At 39.7% G+C, this 18,379-nt stretch overlaps 1 protein-coding gene across 5 annotated transcripts in view; it reads right to left on the bottom strand.

Annotated features, from left to right (window-relative positions):
- Window positions 1–18,379, bottom strand: part of TENT2 (terminal nucleotidyltransferase 2) — a 57,298-nt gene that overhangs the window by 24,673 nt on the left and 14,246 nt on the right. For all 5 annotated transcript variants that reach the window (XM_089494753.1, XM_089494749.1, XM_089494740.1 and 2 more), the window contains 7 exons: window positions 16,995–17,244; window positions 14,657–14,771; window positions 14,467–14,558; window positions 12,079–12,145; window positions 7,565–7,634; window positions 2,212–2,288; window positions 676–804 (listed from right to left, as the gene is read on the bottom strand). In XM_089494753.1, coding sequence (XP_089350879.1) covers window positions 676–804; window positions 2,212–2,288; window positions 7,565–7,634; window positions 12,079–12,145; window positions 14,467–14,558; window positions 14,657–14,771; window positions 16,995–17,244 — 800 coding nt within the window. The remainder of the gene's footprint in view (window positions 1–675; window positions 805–2,211; window positions 2,289–7,564; window positions 7,635–12,078; window positions 12,146–14,466; window positions 14,559–14,656; window positions 14,772–16,994; window positions 17,245–18,379) is intronic.

Below are 18,379 nucleotides of genomic sequence, written 5' to 3'. Positions count from 1 at the left end.
TCTCTTCAGTTCCCTGTTCATTAAATGAGTGTAACAGTTGTCAGTCTAACCGCATTTTTAGAGGAATAAAGTGCCTAAGTGTTAGATGACTATGTAACAAGAAGCAGTAGAGGTTTCTTTCTTACTATATGGTATTTTTTTAAAAATATACAGTTAGTTAAAATAGCATTAAAATGAATGGTATATTTGTTTCTCACTGCTAGTTGTATTTAAGAAACAGCAAGAAACCCAACAATCATGCTCCAGTAATTTTCATGAACTGTAATATAGTGTTACCCAAAGGATTATAATGAAAAAAAACACTCAAGGGAAAAGAGAAATCCCATTTAACATGGGTGAATTTAATAAGAAAGTAAACATGTTTTAGGGCAGTGATGGCAAACCTATGGCACGCATGCCAGAGGTGGCACTCAGGGCCCTCTCTGTGGGCACATGTGCTGTCGCCCCAGCACAGAGTTTGCCAGAGTTTGTTACTAGAAAGTTAGAGGGACATGGCACTTTGCAATTAATAAGTGAGTTTTGGGTTGCAGTTTGGGCACTTGGCCTCTAAAAGGTTCACCATCACTGTTTTAGGGACATGTTCTGAGAAGCAGCTTTATGCAATTCTAATAGGGAAGAATCTATACAAGTTACTTTGAAAGGAAAAGCCATTCCAAAAGCTAAATATATACTTACTTTGTAAATAGTGCAAAACCATCAACACAAGACTATAGCTGCTTAAAGTGCCTCGACTGGCATCTTTTATGCCATGAAAGCTTGCCCACTTCTTTACAACCAACACTAAAGGGCGCACTCGACTCTCAACTGTAAACAAAACAAATATTTATGAGTAAAAGCAAGCAAGTGCTTCTCTAATGAGAATGACTTACAGATATACAGATTTATACAACCTTTTCAGCCTAAACATATTCTCGAGCTATAGCCACACTGCAGAAATAATCCAGTTTGACACCACTTTAACTACCATTGCTCCATGTTATGAAATTTTGGGAATTGTAGTTTGTTGTGAAACCAGAGCTCTTTCACTCAGAAGGCTAAATGTCTCCCAAAATTATGATTCCCAGAATTCCCACAGCATTGAGCCATGGCAGTTAAAGTGGTGTCAAACCAGATTATGTCTGCAGTGCAGATGCAGCCTCAGTGGATGTTTCATGCATTTGACTCGCATCTACTAAAAAGCCTCTTCCATTCAATCTATTGCATATTGCTTAGCCTTTATGCTTGAAACTCCCTTTCCTTTGTGAATGGGCCTAAGTCCCATCTATCCCAAAAGACCTTTAGCACTTTCCAAACTTATGTGCAATAATTTTCTTACATTCATCACTTGCTGTCTTTCCCTGTCTCAACTTTCCCCCTTCTATTTGCTCCTTTCTCTCTCTGCTGTTTCCTGGAATTGTTTAAATGCAGAGATTGTAAGAACCCTTGAGCAGAAGCCTTCTTTTCAGACCTTTTTTTCTGTAAAAATGCTGACGCTAGCAAATCCATACTCATGTAGTTATGTAATCAAACAGCATTATGCTCACACAAGAGAAGAATATGAGCAGACTCAAAGAAACCCCAGGTCTTGCAGAAGTACATTTTTTAAAAACATCCCTAAGGGAGAAAAGCCAAAACTAGCTCAGTGAAAACAGACAATGCTCCCTGGGCAAATACTGTACTGCTGAACAACGGAAGGCAAAAACAGAAAATACCTGTTGTTTAAAGGAATAGCTTCCTGAATAAGGATACAGGTGACTGTGAAACTAATCTATGTTAGAGCTATATTTTGCTGAAAACATGATGTGGCAAATAAATAATATAGCTACCAAAAAGTGTATTTCATGTTGACTAAAACCTGGCCTAACCAAAAATGTCAGATAACCAAATTTCCAATAACTCACTCAAACCTACAGAAAGTCACCTTGGGTGAATCCCTTTCTTTTCTCTAATTTTTAAATACATATTATTTCATAACACACGTTTTAATGCTATTTGTTATAGAATATTGTTTTGTTGAGTAAAGAACTATTAACCAATATACAAAACTAATAACCTATTTTTGTAGCCTGATCCTATATATGATTCCTGAGACGTAGCAGAGCAATAAAATGGATTTGCCAGGCATGCATACAAAGGACTTCTGTGTTCTGTTAATAACTATCTTAGTTTGCAAACACAGTAAGAACATTTAAGATAACTGAATATATACAACAAAATGTGCAGACTACTTACTGTATGCATAGGTTCTGAGAAGGAATGTATTTCGTATTCCTATAACATTGTTTACATTCAAGTCAAACTCCACACGGCTAGGAGAGGGGAAAAAAAAAGATTTGCACATGCACTTTTGCAAACAATTCAAATTCATAGAATCATAGAGTTGGAAGAGACCGCAAGGGCCATCCAGTCCAACCCCCTGCCATGCAGGAAATCCAAATCAAAGCATCCCCGACAGATGGCCATCCAGCCTCTGCTTAAAGACCTCTAAAGAAGGAGACTCCACGACACTCCGAGGGAGTGTGTTCCACTGTCAGACAGCCCTTACTGTCAGGAAGTTCCTCCTAATGTTGAGGTGGAATCTCTTTTCCTGTGGCTTGCATTCATTGTTCCGGGTCCTGTTCTCTGGAGCAAGAGAAAACAAGCCTGCTCCCTCCTCAACATGACATGCCTTCAAATTTTTAAACAGGGCTATCATATCACCTCTTAATCTTCTTTTCTCCAGGCTAAACATCCCCAGCTCCCTATGGTGTTCCTCATAAGACATGGTTTCCAGACCCTTCACCATTTTAGTTGCCCTCCTTTCGACACGCTCCAGTTTCTCAATGTCATTTTTGAATTGTGGTGCCCAGAACTGGACACAATATTCCAGGTGGGGCCTGACCAATGCAGAATAAAGTGGCACTATTACTTCCCTTCATCTAGACACTATACTTCTATTGATGCAGTCTAAAATCGCATTGGCTTTGTTAGCTGACGCATCGCACTGTTGGCTCATGTTCAATTTGTGGTCTACTTGGACTCCCAGATCCCTTTCACACGTAGTTTCATTCAGCCAAGTGTCCCCCATCCTATATCTGTTCTTTTCATTTTTCCGCCCTAAGTGCAGTACCTTACATTTCTCTGTGTTGATTTCATTTTGTTAGCTTTGGCCCAGCTTTCAAGTCTGTTCTGGTCCTCTGGAGTATTAGCTATTCCTCCTAATTTGGTGTCATCTGCAAATTTGATAAGTAAGCTCCCAATTCTGTCATCCACGTCCAGGGACGTAGCCAGGATTTTAGGAAGGGGGGGGGGGGGGTCCAGACTAAGTGCCACCATTATAATGGGGCTTGGGTGCGGCGGCGCAGCAGCACACACTATTCATTTTTCTAACGGAAGGGGGGGGGGTCCGGACCCCAAGAACCCCCCCCCCTTGGCTACGTCCCTGCCAGGTCATTGATAAAGATGTTGAATAACACTGGCCCCAGGACAGAGCCCTGTGGGATCCCACTGGTCACTTTTCTCCAGGATGAAAAGGAGCCATTGTTGAGCACCCTTTGGCTTCGGCCAAATTATTCTAGGGACTGGAGCAGACAGGCAGGAAAAAGTGGCTTGAACCTGCTTTTTCTGAAAGTTAGTGAAAACCATGCTGTCTGTGCAGCCTGCTCTCAAGACAGACTGAATATGCATGACTTGACTGCACAACACAGCGCCAAGCTGTGCTGCTGAATATTTTTTTTTTGTCACCTCCCCACCACGCAGGCACACTGTTGCACAAACAAATCACTTGTGACCTCCAGTTACCTCCCACATCCTGTCCAGATGCCATTTCACTGGATGGCTGCCCCTCCGACATACAATGCTCTGCTGGTACAGTGCATTGGTGCACTGGTTTGTCAAATGATACATTGGCAAAGCACAATCAAGGAGCCCCCCTCCCCCCCAATACAGGCCCCTGTCAATTCATGCCCCACTGTTAGACTGTCTGATGTCTGTATGTTATAATTATAGCCACTGGGGTTGTCACACTTTCATTTTTTTTGCTTTGCTTGCCAGGTCATTTGCATGCAGGTGCAAAGACATGCATTTTCCACATTGAGTCACAGTATCCCAGCTTCTTTTTGCTCTGGCTTTTCACCCCAGAGCACAGCTTTGTTGCAGTTTCCAGCCACTATTGAGGCGTGTGTTGTCTAAATGCCCTGCCTTCAAAGCAGCTAGAAACCACTTTATTTTGCCTATCTGTTTCATCCATAAGTTGCGTCTGAAACAGTGGTTCCCAACCTTCCTAATGATGCAACCCTTTAATACAGTTCCTCATGTTGTGGTGACCCAGACCCATGAAATTATTTTCGTTACTACTTCATAACTGTAATTAAATAGGTGTTTTCCAATGGTTTTAGGCGACTGCCATGAAGGGGTCCCGATCCACAGGTTGGGAACCACTGATCTAAAACATTGGCTGGTGAAACTTTTGATTTTCAAACAGAAGCCTGGCTGTTAGAATATCATCTGTGTTTTATTTGTGTACAAATTCAAATAAAATATGTCTAGTGTTTTCTATGTTTAGTGTCACTAATCTTAAATACTGGTTTTCAACTGTATAATTTCTTGGTGCTGTAAGCTGTCATCCACAACCTGAAATAATGCAACTGGGGGGGGGGGGGACCCTGCCATCCTAGCAGTACAAAGCATTTCCCACTCAACTGGGACAGCATGGCTGCTCTACATTTTCTAGAGTAGCCATTTCAGAAAGTCCATACCCTTGCTGAGAAATAACCATGAAAAAACCTGCACTTCAGGCTCATGACAAAACACAAACACACAATGGAACTCTAGGAAGGCACCCCCCTCGACAATTAGAGAGGGGGGTCATGTTGCAGGGGGCGCATTGGAGAGTCGACGCTTCCGTGGCAGCCCTCAGGGTGGCAGCACTGAGGGAGAAATAACATGGGAGACTTAGGGGGGAGAGCTGAGGGGGATGAAATAGGATACACCTCAGTCTCTCAGTCTCTCAGTCTTGGGGATCATCGCGAGGGCTGGGAAACCTCAAGAGGATGCTGGGTGATGGGATAGCTATAAATAGCTTGCACACACGTGGCTCCAGCCTTTTTTGGGCGAAAGGACAAGGATTTGGCTTGCCTGCTCTGTGCCTGTCACACATGTACTCAATATCCTATGCAATAAAGTTGTGGCCTAATTTTAACCCAAGATAATAGCGTCCGGCTCATCCAGTCCCACTGCAAGTATCTGTTAATATAAATTAGGCACAGGTTTCCCAAATACAATCCTTTCTACCATTAAGAAAGATACAGGTGCATCTCATGGAAGAAAATGTGATATCAGCAACATACTTGTGTGGCCAATACCAGAGACCAAGTGCTCAAGTTCATCATTCGTTAAAAATAAAACTGCAGCCTGAACTTAGTATTCTTTAGTCTGGCAGCTGTATCTTCAATTTTAGATTGTGCAGCTGGGTTGTGAGTGTTCATTGGTAAAGGAAATGCACTTGACTTTTGCTCAAAGGCATTCACTGTTTTTATACATTCCAGTGCTGAACAAAGTCAACAATTAAGTCTTGCTCACAATCTGACCCTCAGTTTGCTCCATAGCAAGAGATATATTTAAGCAGACACATCATTTATCAAGGTGTTGGGAAAATGGATTCTAATGAATTCTAAAACAGAACTGAACAACTTAATATAATTAAAATAAGTGGAAGGCATTCATCTTAAATAAAAACCAGAGCCTCTGACAAGTAACGGGTTACAATAAAGATATAAAATGTACTTCCACTTTACTAAGATAATCAGGAAATCCTAAGTAGCAGAGATGCTGAAAATAATCAAATAAACTTACTCTCCTGCTGATTCTTAGCCAAAAAACTAAGCCACAGCAGGAAAAGGCACTTAATCACTAGCATTAAATCAAACAAGGATGATGGAGAAGAGATAGGATAGCAGGAACTCATGCCCAATCCCTACAACTAAGGGGACAGCAGAAAACGGGGGTAATATTTAACAAAATAAAATGCAGCATGCACCTAGGTGGTGCAATTTTTAAACAAAACTGATACTACAAAAAGATGGATGTTGTTGCAAATATGTCATCACTCTCTCTCCTTTTCAAAATCACTAACTTTGCAGTATTTCTGTTCTTTCAAGAACATAAGAGGCTGCCATGCACTTGAGTCAGACTGATCCATCTCGCATCTGTAGCGTCTCCACTGACTGGTAGCAGCTCCCACGTTCTCAGGCAGACAACAGTCAAATTATTATTATTATTATTATTATTATTATTAACCTTTATTTATAAAGCGCTGTAAATTTACACAGCGCTGTACATACAAATCACTGACTATCTGATCCTTTTAAGATTAAGAGGTCAGCATTGGATCTGGACTTCTTTGTCAGTAAAGTATATGCTCTACCATTCATCAGCAATACAGTGAATAGAAAATGCTTGGTACATTTTTAGCTATACATGGATTGAGAGCAGAGTTCCAAAATATTATTTCTGTGGCAATTCCCAGAATCCCCCAGCGAGACTGTCATGCTAGCTGGAGTGGTCTCAGAATTATCCACAAAAGTAACTTTTCCAAGCTCAGATAGAAAGATATAGAAGAAAAGGTTTAGACAACATGTCTTAAAGAAAAAAACATAGGTCAAAATAGTCTACAGAAACAAAAAGAAGCATGCCTTTCCTTGAAAGAAAACAAAAGGCTGTACAGACAGGCCAAAAGGGCCGGCGTCAGGATAGAATGAGAGTGTGGTGACTGCCCAACAACTGCCCTGACTTCATCCCTCAAGCGGCATCATGCTGCCTGTCCCAACCAGATGGTGGGCAGTGTCATGACGTTTCTTCAGTGCAGCACTTAGACATGCTGCGCTGAAGAAACAGAGAAGAGTCATGCAGCAGCAGCAAGGACGCCCTTTTTCCAGGCCAAAAAAAAGCAGCATTTTGCCACTTCTTTTTGGCCCAAAAAATGCTGGATTGGGGCCACGGGGTGCGGTTTCCGAGGGCCTGATCTGGTGAGCAAAGGGAAAGCACAGAGCCGCCCCTTACCCGCCCTCTGTTTTTCCCCCAAGTCAGGAATAAAATCAGATATAGTACCTTGTTTCTTTCTCTTCCCTCAAAAAAGTTATGGGGAAGAAAGTAGGGATATTGCAGTCACCCATCTCATAGTTTGCCATTCTTCCATGACATAACCATGATGTAAGGGACAGCTCGTGCCCACAACAAAAATATATCTGAAGAATTATCCTGTTACAGTCCATTAAAATAGCATATAGAACCAAATTTTGATGAAGATGTCAGTGGTAGTCCAACATCATCTGGATGGATGCTTGAAATAATAGCATTCCAGGAGAGGAAAATAAAACCCCAGAAATAATGTACATCTTCTGTCCCATTGAAACTGATAGAACAGTGCTTCACATTTGATTCATTTCCTGTTTATTTTACAGAAGTGCCAAACAGGTTAATCAATAGAAAGTAAGATTTAGGAAACACACTCCCATTAGCAGAAAAACTCTAAGCATGTTTTCATATTATATTATTAATTACTGCTAGAACAAATAGCTAAATAGTACTGATAATAACAAGGACTTACCTGATTTTGTCCCTGAACTTCACTATTGGCACTTTTGCTCGGATCAACTGAGGTCTCTCAATGTAATTTGCTGAAAGTGGGAAGAAAAAAAGTCCTCTGACATTGAACAGATATCTTAATGTGCAGTAAGCCAAACATCAAGAGAGACTTCTTGTATAATTTCACAGTGTTTATTGCAAAGCAAGCAAATTAAGGATTTTATAGTGTGGTAGAAATTAGATCATCAGACTTAAACACATATAAAGTAGTTGTTTCTATTCAGTTTGCCGATAATTTTTTCTTCTGGCACTAGCAGGGTCTCATTAATTCCCAAGATCAAGACAGGTTTCTGTTGAAATAATTAATAGAAACATTCAGGTCTGCTTCTTAGATTTTAAACTTTATTAATATGAAATGTGTTAACTTACAATTGTCAAGTTTCTTATGACATCTCTTATCATAATCCAAATTTTACTTTAATAAAGATCTGACTGGGCCACACAGAAAAAGAAAATGGGAAGTATGATAAATATGATTAAGGATAAATCTGGTAGAATATGTAGATTGATGAAAGATTTTTTTTTTAAATTGAAGAATTTTACAGGGAATTATATCAAGCAGGAGAGAATCCATTAGATAGAATAGAGAAGTATGTGAAAGAAAATTGGGGGAAAACAATAAAGGAGGAAGATAAAGAATTACTGGAACAACCCATCGAGAAGGCAGAGATAGCAGAGATAACCAAGAAATTGGGAAATGGGAATGGATGGATTGGGACCTGAATATTACAAAGTGTTTGAAAAGATGTTAATTCCTAAACTGCTAGAGGTATATAATGGAATAATAAATGGGGAGAAGATTCCAGCATCGTGGCATCAATCATTAGTAATATTAATACCAAAAACAGATAAAGATTTAACTGATCCATTAATAAATTCCATATCATTAATAAATTAAGATGCAAAGATTTTAACAGCAATAATAGCACATAGAATGAATAAATATATGTATAAGTATACAGTGTGCCCTTCTTCTATGCGGGGGATCCATTCCAGACCCCCCCGCGTAAAAGAATTTGTGCGTATGATTGAGCCCCACTACAAGTCTTGGCCTCCAACACTGGTACCTGGCCTTTCCGTGTCGTCGAGGAGGCCAGGTACAGGTGTTGGAGGCCTTGAAGGCCTCTGGTGCTGCTGCTCGCCCTCCTCGCCACCACCACCGGGGGAAAGGCTCTGTGGTGGTGGTGTTGGAGGCCAAGAGGCCTCTAACACCGCCATACAGCCCTTCCACAGCGGCGGCGAGAAGGCTTGACCTCCAGCACTGCCACCCAGCTTTTCTTGTGGCTGCGGCAGCGGCGAGGAGGTTGAGCAGCCGTGCTGGAGGCCTTCAAGGCGACAACAGAAGGTAAGTAAGCAGGGAGGGAAGGGAGGAGGGAGGGAGGGAAGGAGGAAGGGGAGGGACTTTTGCCCTCAAAGGTGGCGCACATGCATGTGTGCCGCCATTAAGGACAAAGGGGACTTGAGCATACGTGGATTTTGGTATGTGCAGGGGGTCCGGAACGGATCCCCACGTATACCGAGGGCCTACTGTATCACGGTTTGAAAGAATAGCATTAGTTATTTCCAAAATTAAATTTTTTATTTAGAATGATACCATTAAAAGTGTTGGAAGCTGAATTGAATAAATGGCAACAATTATTGAATGTATACTGTAATGGAGGAGAAAGAACCAGGTTAAATAAACAATTTTGGTACAAATTTCAAAGAAAGGGAGGGTTAGGCCATCCCAATATAAGAGGATATTATGAGGCTAATCAGTTGAGATACGTGATAAAAGGTATGTTAAGTGTACCAGATGTGGAATGGCTAGAATTAGAAAGAGAAGAAATAGATATGAAAATATGGAATATTTTTTAGAGAGTTTACAAAGAAAGAAATTAAGGAAATTGGAAACCCACTTACGAAAAATATAACAGAAATATGGAATAAATATAAAAAAGAATTAATGAATGAAAATTCAATGATAGTACCAATAATAATGGAAAAGATTTTCCCAAAAAATTTAAGAGGTTTGGTAGATAAGGAATTAAGGGAAAGGAAAATAGATATAAGATTGGATAGAAGTAAGAGCAGGAAAAGGAAATTGTCTTGGTTACATTATACAGTGTGCCCTTCTTTTACAGGGGGGGAGGGGGGGAATGGATCCCCACGTAAAAGAAAAAGCGTGTATGCCTGATCCCCATTACAAGTAATGAGGCTCGTGCTCGTGGCGGCATGGGGTGGCATGGGTGCATGCATCATTGTTTCTTACGGCGCTGCTTTCAGCATATGCATATGATGCGAGCGCACTGTATGCAAACAGAACAATTATTTAAAAACTGGAAGAAAAGAAATGTAGAAAAGGAAAAATATACACAATTCGGACAAATAATCCAGAAAGTTAGAGAATGGAGAAAAATGAGAATAAAATTTGGGAACAAACACATTTGAAAAATGTATCAATATGGATAAAAGAAAATTATTATAAATTGATTTGGAAATGGTATTTGACACCAATGAGACTACATAATATAGATAAGAATAAGTCAAAAATTTGTAGGAGAGGTTGTCATGAAGTACAGTACATTGTGGTGGCAATGTAAATATGTACAAAAATTTTGGGAAAATGTGATATTAGAAATAGAAAATATTATCAATATAAAAATAAATAGAAAACCAAGTATAGCTTTATTGTCATTATATAATACTGTGGAATGGAAAAAAGAGGGGGAAATTTGGTAACAAATTTGCTTACAGCAGCAAGATTAATTATAGCAAAATGTTGGAAAACGAAAATAAATGTAGAATTGGAGGGTTGGTATAAAGAAGTATAGAAATTAGCGATTATTGATAAATTAACATGTAAACTGAAAGTAAAAAAGGATTGTGGAAAAGAAATGATTTTGATAAGATATGGAAAAAAATTATTGAAAAAGTATTAAGAAAAGAAGATGGAAAATTACCTTCACAAGATGAATTAATTTTTGTGATGGAGTATAAGGATGGAAATGGCTCTGGAGAAGGGGAGCACTGAGGTGGTATGTTAAAGATATTTAGATACAAGATGTCAGAATGCAAAGAATATATATATTTACAAAGGAAAATGTTATGTAATGTATTGTATATTGCAAGAATATTAAATTAAATTTAAAAAAATATAATAATAAAGACCTGGCTTATGTTACAAAATTTTCTGATATGTTCATGTAATGCCACATGAGAGCCATATGGTATGCAAAGTAGATGGTGAAGTGTATTGGTTCTATCATGTGAAGAGCTCCATGTCGGTACAATACATTCCTGGTATGTGTAATTGATGTGACGTCTGCCACCAAAAGGGCTGATTGCCTGCATGCATCAAGGGGCAAGGACAGAACTGAAAGAAGGTCTCACTTCTATACACTGCACTGAATTCACACTTAGCCATATTCAACAGATTAACTGATATCAATTTTCACATTTAAATCAAATCATACTGATTTCAGTGGATCTATATGGCTCATGCTGGATCCATTAACACCATTAATGTAATGTCCATCTTAATTCTAAAGATATATCTTCATCTGAGGCAAACATTAAAGGGAGATATAAGACTTCTCATTTTTGGGCAAAGCGGATAGGTCAAATGGAATGATCTGCAGCTGCTCTGGCTGCAATCGCTCAGGGACCATGGCAACCAGACACCGTGGTCCCAAAATCAGCCACTGGTCCCAAATGGGCCACTGGCAGGAGCAGCTTTTGCCATTCCTTTTGGGGCCAGCTTCAGGACACATTCACTGGTCCCAGAACAGCTTCTGGGCAGCTTGGAGCTGTGAACCGTTTCAACACCACATCACCAAAGCACCCAGAAAGCCTGTCTGCTTCGGGCCTATCTTACTACAGAAGAAAAAGATGAATACACAGATCTGCAATAGTTAGCAGTTATAAGAGATGGTAGCCCCCACTACCTCCTCTCTTTAGCCACTGCCCTCTTCCATGTCAGCACTGGAAGCCCTTAAATGTACCATGAGAAAGCGCTGACACAGCACTGGGTCTTCCTTTTTTTTTTTTTTTTTTTTTTCAGAATAGCCCATTTTTACCAAATCTTTTGCATGAAACTACAGTTTCTACTTTGAAAGTATCCTTCAGGCAGTTCTAATTTCCTTGGTAAATGTGTGGCACAGGAAAAGCAGCAAGTCTCAGAATACTGTCCTGGATGTCAATAGACACAAGCAGAAAATCACTGCACTACCACAGTGAAGGAGAAGAAATCTTCTTCCAGTGACTACAGTAGAAAAGTTCCATAGCACTAAATTAATTTGGATAACTTGTTTCATGTGTTAACCAGTGGCTTGATAACCAACAAGAGAACAAGCACAGTATCTCAGCAATTTGAACTCAAAATGCAACCCAGCTCACCCACTTAAATTATTAAGTTTAGTTAGCCTTTTCACATACTTCTGAACTATTAATAAATACTGTAAAAATAGCATAGGACTAGCATAGCATAGAACTTACAAAGCTTCCTACAGAAGTGTTTTTGGAGTAAGCCAAGTATGTATCTTGCTTCAGTCTTCTGATTAATCTAAAATAAATTACAGCAATTAATACCTGGGATGTGGATGGAAAATTAGTTAAAATTTTACTTCATTTGGAAATGCTTAAGAAAATGAATATGTAATATTAAAAAAGTAAATTAACAGGATCAAAGCCCTATCCAGCTGTTCTTCTCTCAGCACAGTTACAACTATGTGTCAGCAGAGATACGTTCTACTGGCTTCACCCTTCACATAAATTTTCAAAGCATGGATGAACCTTTTTTGCTCGGTGAGGTTCCTTGTGAGATGTAGAACACTAGATGATCATTTCTCTTCCACTTGCATGTTAAATAAAATGAGTGAGAGAGAACTAAACAGAGCACAAGTCTTCTTTACTTTCACCATTACCAAAACCCAAGTATTCCATGCTACAAAAAAACTCCTCAATATCCATATTCAATTAGGGTTGCCATAGTGCCGGACCTCGAAACAGGGAAAAATGTAGGACAAAATTTTCAAATGTAGGACACACAAAAAGTGTGCCCTACATTTGAAAATTCTGTCCTACATTTTACCGCGATCGCAGCGGGGAGCGGAGGCCAAGCGGCAAGGGAAAGCCTCCACTTAAGGAGGCTTTCCCTCCCCGCCTGGGCCCCGCCACGATCGGAGGCCAGGATCGGGGCCTCGCCTCGTTCCTGGGACCCTCAGGGACCAGGAAGGAGGCCGGCGGCGATGGCTGGGGCTTCGCCTCCTTCTTGGCCCCCGCGGAGGCCAGGAAGGAGGGGAGGAGGCCGGCGGCGATCGCCCCGGCCTCGCCTCCTTCTTGGCCCCCGCGGAGGCCAGGAAGGAGGGGAGGAGGCCGGCGGCGATCGCCCCGGCCTCGCCTCCTTCTTGGCCCCCGTGGAGGCCAGGAAGGAGGGGAGGAGGCCGGCGGCGATCGCCCCGGCCTCGCCTCCTTCTTGGCCCCCGCAGGGACCAGGAAGGAGGGGAGGAGGCCGGCGGCGATCGCCCCGGCCTCGCCTCCTTCTTGGCCCCCGCAGGGACCAGGAAGGAGGGGAGGAGGCTGGCGGCGATCGCCCCGGCCTCGCCCCAGGCCTCAGAAAGGCCTTGGAGCCGCCGCGGCGGCGGAGGTGGCCGCGGTGGGCGGGGCCGTCCCGGTTTGGGCGCCAAACCGGACCGGGACCGGGATGGCACCGCCCAAACCGGGATTGTCCCGCCGGGGGGCGGGATATGGCAACCCTATATTCAATACATATATTATCCCCATTATTTTGGGGAAAAACCAAAAGAACAACAGATTTCATTTAAACTGTATCAATGTAACATGTCATTCATGTCCAAATATTCATATTATTACACTTCACACATTCAGAGAAAAGAGCAACAAAATTTACAGAACTGAACTGAGACCTCAGTGGTTAGGGTACAGTTTCTAGAATCCAAACTGAAACCTCTACAATACATACAAGATGCATTTTCGCAACTAGTACTGCTAGTACAGTCATCTGTTACGAGCTTTTGAAGTGTTATAAATCAAGGCTGTGTGTGCTTTTTATGTGATTAAATCTGATGTCATACGTAAGATGCCACCACTTACTTTTCACTCTTGTGAACTGATAGCATTTTAAAAATTTACTTTATCCATCACCTTTTTAAAAAAAAATAATTAAAGAGAAGCATAGCATGCAGTCTTTATTCCCAGGATGTGTACCTCACCTACTCTTAAAATGCTACAGGCATGACCTTTAGAAGGAAGAGTGCTTCCAGCATACTGAAAACATAGGGATTGTACAATTATGTCATAGAGAGGTCTTATGAACCTCCATGTAGTAAAGACAATTAGCTAGTTGTATTAAAAATATTAACTTTTGATCATGCATTGTATAACCTCTGGTGATTTCATCATGCAGGGGTAGAAAATGCAAAAACATTCAAGAATTTGACCAGTTTTTTGTTTAAATAGGAATCTGTTGTTGTGTGCCTTCAAGTTGTTTTCAACTTATGATGACTATATGGCGAACCTATTGCAAACCTATAATTGGGTTTTCTTTGCACATTTCTTCAGAGGGGTTTGCCACTGCCATCCTCTGAATCTGAAAGAGTATGACTTGCCCAGGGTCACCCAATGGGTTTCATGGTAGAGTGGGGATCAAACTCTGTACTCCAGATATCCATTCGCTTTTCAATAAAGCACTGACACAAGTACAGGAATAGGAAACCTAAATTTTATTTCTAAATTTCTTAAAGAGTTCTGACATGATTTCTCCTTCATATATTACAGAGTTCCTTCCACTCTCAAAAGAAACAAAGAAGCTGAGAATGAGCATGTCATATTGATTGTGTAGATAAGTTTTTGTTTTATACTTACTGGTTCCTCTTTAACCACCAGACACAAGTCACCATCACTGCTACGTGTACCAAAGCCATTTAGTGAGGATCCAACCAAAAATAGTCTACTATCTGCAAGGCAAGAAATATATAACAGAATATTTATAAAAGAGTAAGTCCATGTCTTAGAATAAATTAATTTCATGCATAATTTAAAAAGCCCAACATACCTGGAAAGATCTGCTGAATTTCCCTCTGGAGTTGTGTTCGGCAAAGCTCTTTTTTGTCCAAATCATAGACTTGTTGTTGACATGCTTGAAATAACTCCAGTACCTGTTGACTTAACTTTATACATACAAAACATAAAACTATATTTACTATGTAAGCATCCATACAATCTATAAAATACTGTTCTGTTTTAACTCAAAGGACAGGTTAGTCTCAACTAGAATATACTCACTGAATCAGTACTGAATGGTAAATCAACAAAGGTAAATCCCACTGATTCAATGGTTCTACTCTAGTCAAGATTAACAGAATTCAGGCTATTCTAAGCCACTCTTAATCCCATACTGGGAGAAAGGTAGGATATAAAATACATAATTAAATGAGGTGTTCTGAATATAGACAGTGCATTTATTTGTGTATGCATGCACACTTTTTAGGAAGTTGCTTTCTCCAAGTTAATCTGTCAGTTTGGTTCAAGACCTCATTATAAGGAAAAGGGCTTAGCCATAGTCTGACTAGCAACATTAGCCTGCATCGAACTACTCAGCTTTTCTGTCCCATAAGTCAGTCATCAAACCAAGGAGCTTCTCTTGAAAAACCTTGAACTGTCAAAAGCAAGATTTGATTTCAAATGAAATTTGGTTTTCACCACAAACAGAAAAATGTTGCTGCAAAAATTGCTGCATGTACAGGATTACTATTGTTGCCATAGCACATGCTGCATTAGATATGTTCTCCTGTAAGACAGAGCTTGAAAGGCAAGACTTCAGCTAATGCTTCCCAAATTATTTTCTGGAGTAAAACCTTACCTTATTGCTAAGCCTGGAGCATTACATTTTAATAGTAATTATCCAGACTAATAGGTCCAAGCCTCTCCCTCAAAAAGGCCCCAGTTATTTACCCGCATACTTAAATTTTAAAAATGTTGAATTTTTTTTCTCTAAGCAGCTAATGCAAATGTTTCTAGTTTTTAAAATTTAAACAAACATCCAAATGCTATAAAAATTGGTCAGTGGTACTGCAATCCACCTGATTATTATTGTTATTCTTTTTCATATCAAGCCGTCTCCCCAGTTTGGGATTCAAGGCAGCTTACAACCGTCAAAACAAGGATATTAAAAATTAACATACTAAAGTTAAAAAGGAATTAAATCATCATACAATTAAAACAAAATTAAGAAAACAACACCAACACTTCACATCAACACCCACAACAGAGCATGAGGTGCAAAAGAAGGAACAGTGTGAGCTGCACAAGCAAGTGCTTGAACAACACAACATTCCTCCTGCACAACTTATTGAAGCCACACCATCTATAATTATAGAAGTAACTGAAACAGTTACTGCATCAAAAGAGAAAAGCTATTCTTAGTCATGTTACAAGTATACTGTAACTTGGTTGTACTTTACTATAAGGGAAACAAATAAATATCAAGTAGTCGGTTATTTGAAACTTGCTACTTTCAAGCTCAACATGTATTACCCAAAGTTGATAATTTGGGCCTCAAGCCCCTTCACCAAAGTAGCATACTTTACTGTCCAAGACAATATTTTTACCTTTTAGAACTCAAATAAGTATCCCCTTGCAAATGCAGGACTGTCATTCTCACTGCAGTCAATGCCTCTACTGAGGCCTGTGGTGCTGATGAAGCCCTACATGGCCTGGGTCCAGACTACTTGAGGGAACGCCTCCTGCCATACAATCCTTCCCGCACACTCTGGTCCTCTGGGAAGTTGCCACCAGCCTGATTTTCTTCAGCTGTAGTAGGTTTGTCCCAGAGGACCTTTTCAGCTACCGCTCTGAAAATGTGGAACGACTTGCCAGAGGAGATCCGCCAAATTATATCTTTACAGGCCTTTAAAAAGGCAATAAAGATGGATCTCTTCCGGCAAGCCTTCCCAGACTAACCTCCAAAATGAGAACCTGAACTGCTGACCTACCCACTGTCTCTCCCTATGTCCACTCCTGTAAATATTTTTCCGTGCTCCTAATTTTAGCTGCATTCTCTTTGCAACTGGGTGTAATGTGTGATATTGCTTCTGTTATTATATAGTATGATCTTTTATTTGTATTTTAGCAGAAGGAGGGAGGGCTAGGGGATTTGAATCATGTTACTACTGTTTTTAAATGTTATACTGGACTGTTGTTACCAGCCTAGATCCTCAAAAGGGAAAGGGGGGATATAAATATATTATTATTATTATTATTATTATTATTATTATTAGCTCAAATTGTTATGGCACACTTCAGCTACACTATTACAACCAGTTTGGAAATTAATGCTTTACAGTGAAACCTCAACTACAGCAAAACCTAAAGCACGACCTGCTATCACTTACCTTATCTTTGGCCACAGGGAGTGCAGTTTTTATGGGCTCCGGAAATGAAGCTTCTTGTAAGGGTGGCACACATCCTGTCAAATCAGAGATGTAGTGTGCTTGCAAAAATGGTGAAGAAATTGATCCAGGGAATGAACGCCTGTGATCTTCTAGTAAAGGCACTGCTCGGTTAGCTGAAGTTAATTCAAGATGAGGTGAATGAAATCGCTGGCGCTTTACTTCATAAGAAACATTTTGTTCTTTTAGCCTCCTAGAGAACATAAAAGAGAAACTGGTTATTCAAGCCAAGGAACAAAACATGTTGATTGAAGAGACCACTAAAAATGCCACCATTTGATCACTGTGACTATTCTAGCACAATTATGTATTTTTTAATAAATTTATTAAGAAATCAATAAAATATAACATATAATACTTCAATATACAAAATCACTCGTACAGATTACCTTCCTCAGCTGTAGCTATGATACTCCTAAAAATCTATTTACACTTTACCTTTTTTCTTTTTTCTTTTACATTTTTAATAAAGTTTATTAAAGATAAAATTACATACATAACAAAAAAAAAATACAAACAAGACAAACAAACAAATACAACTATGAAATACAAAAAATTACACATCAGTTCCTTCACTTTTCTATACAGGCTTCTAATCTGTCATCAGTTCCAGTTCAATATGAAATAAGTCAATCTCTTAATAGGTTCTAGTTGGTCTAAATAAGGGGAGGTTGAGGCCTAAACGTAAGAAAGTCTCAATGATATCATGAGTTATTTAAATCACTTAAAAATCAATTTACACTTTACAAGCTCTTAATATAATCTTAATTAATATCTTCAGAATCTTAACCTTATTTTATACAGACCCAGGTGTCAACTCTAGTCTGAAATTAACTATCCCATGCTGGCAATCAACAACAAAAAATAAAAGCAACTCAACAAAGTCTCATTCCCTTTGATGATTATAAACTAAAAGAAAAAGAAGAGTTATTTTCTTTCAATTATCTAGTTAGTTGAGATATCTTTCTACCACCTGCCCTTACCCTATAAACGCTATATACCTTGTTTCTATTTTTTTAGACTGAACATAACTAATCCATGAATTCCATTCTTTATAAAAGTTTAGTAGCACGATTATGTATTAATCTTATGCAAACTGCCCAGCGAAATGTCCAGCAGTATAAAAGTATGTACAACTGCTTAATGGGTGTCTCCTATGGAAAGGGAAAGCTAGATCAAACTAAAATACAAGTTTAAGTTACCCAGAACTGAAATCTGACCAAACAATTCTCATGCAGAGCAAATAAAATTTTCTTTCTATAGACTGTCTGAGAGTAATATTCTCTCTCAAAAAGAGTGCTGCAGTAGGAAGTTGTGTACAATCTGTA

This window comes from Sceloporus occidentalis, unplaced genomic scaffold (assembly GCF_023333645.1).
Source record: "Sceloporus occidentalis isolate IW3139 unplaced genomic scaffold, rSceOcc1.0.p SCAF_1, whole genome shotgun sequence".
NCBI lineage: Eukaryota > Metazoa > Chordata > Lepidosauria > Squamata > Phrynosomatidae > Sceloporus > Sceloporus occidentalis.
Note: the sequence above shows the minus strand (reverse complement) of the source record. Positions and strands in the feature narration are given on the sequence as shown.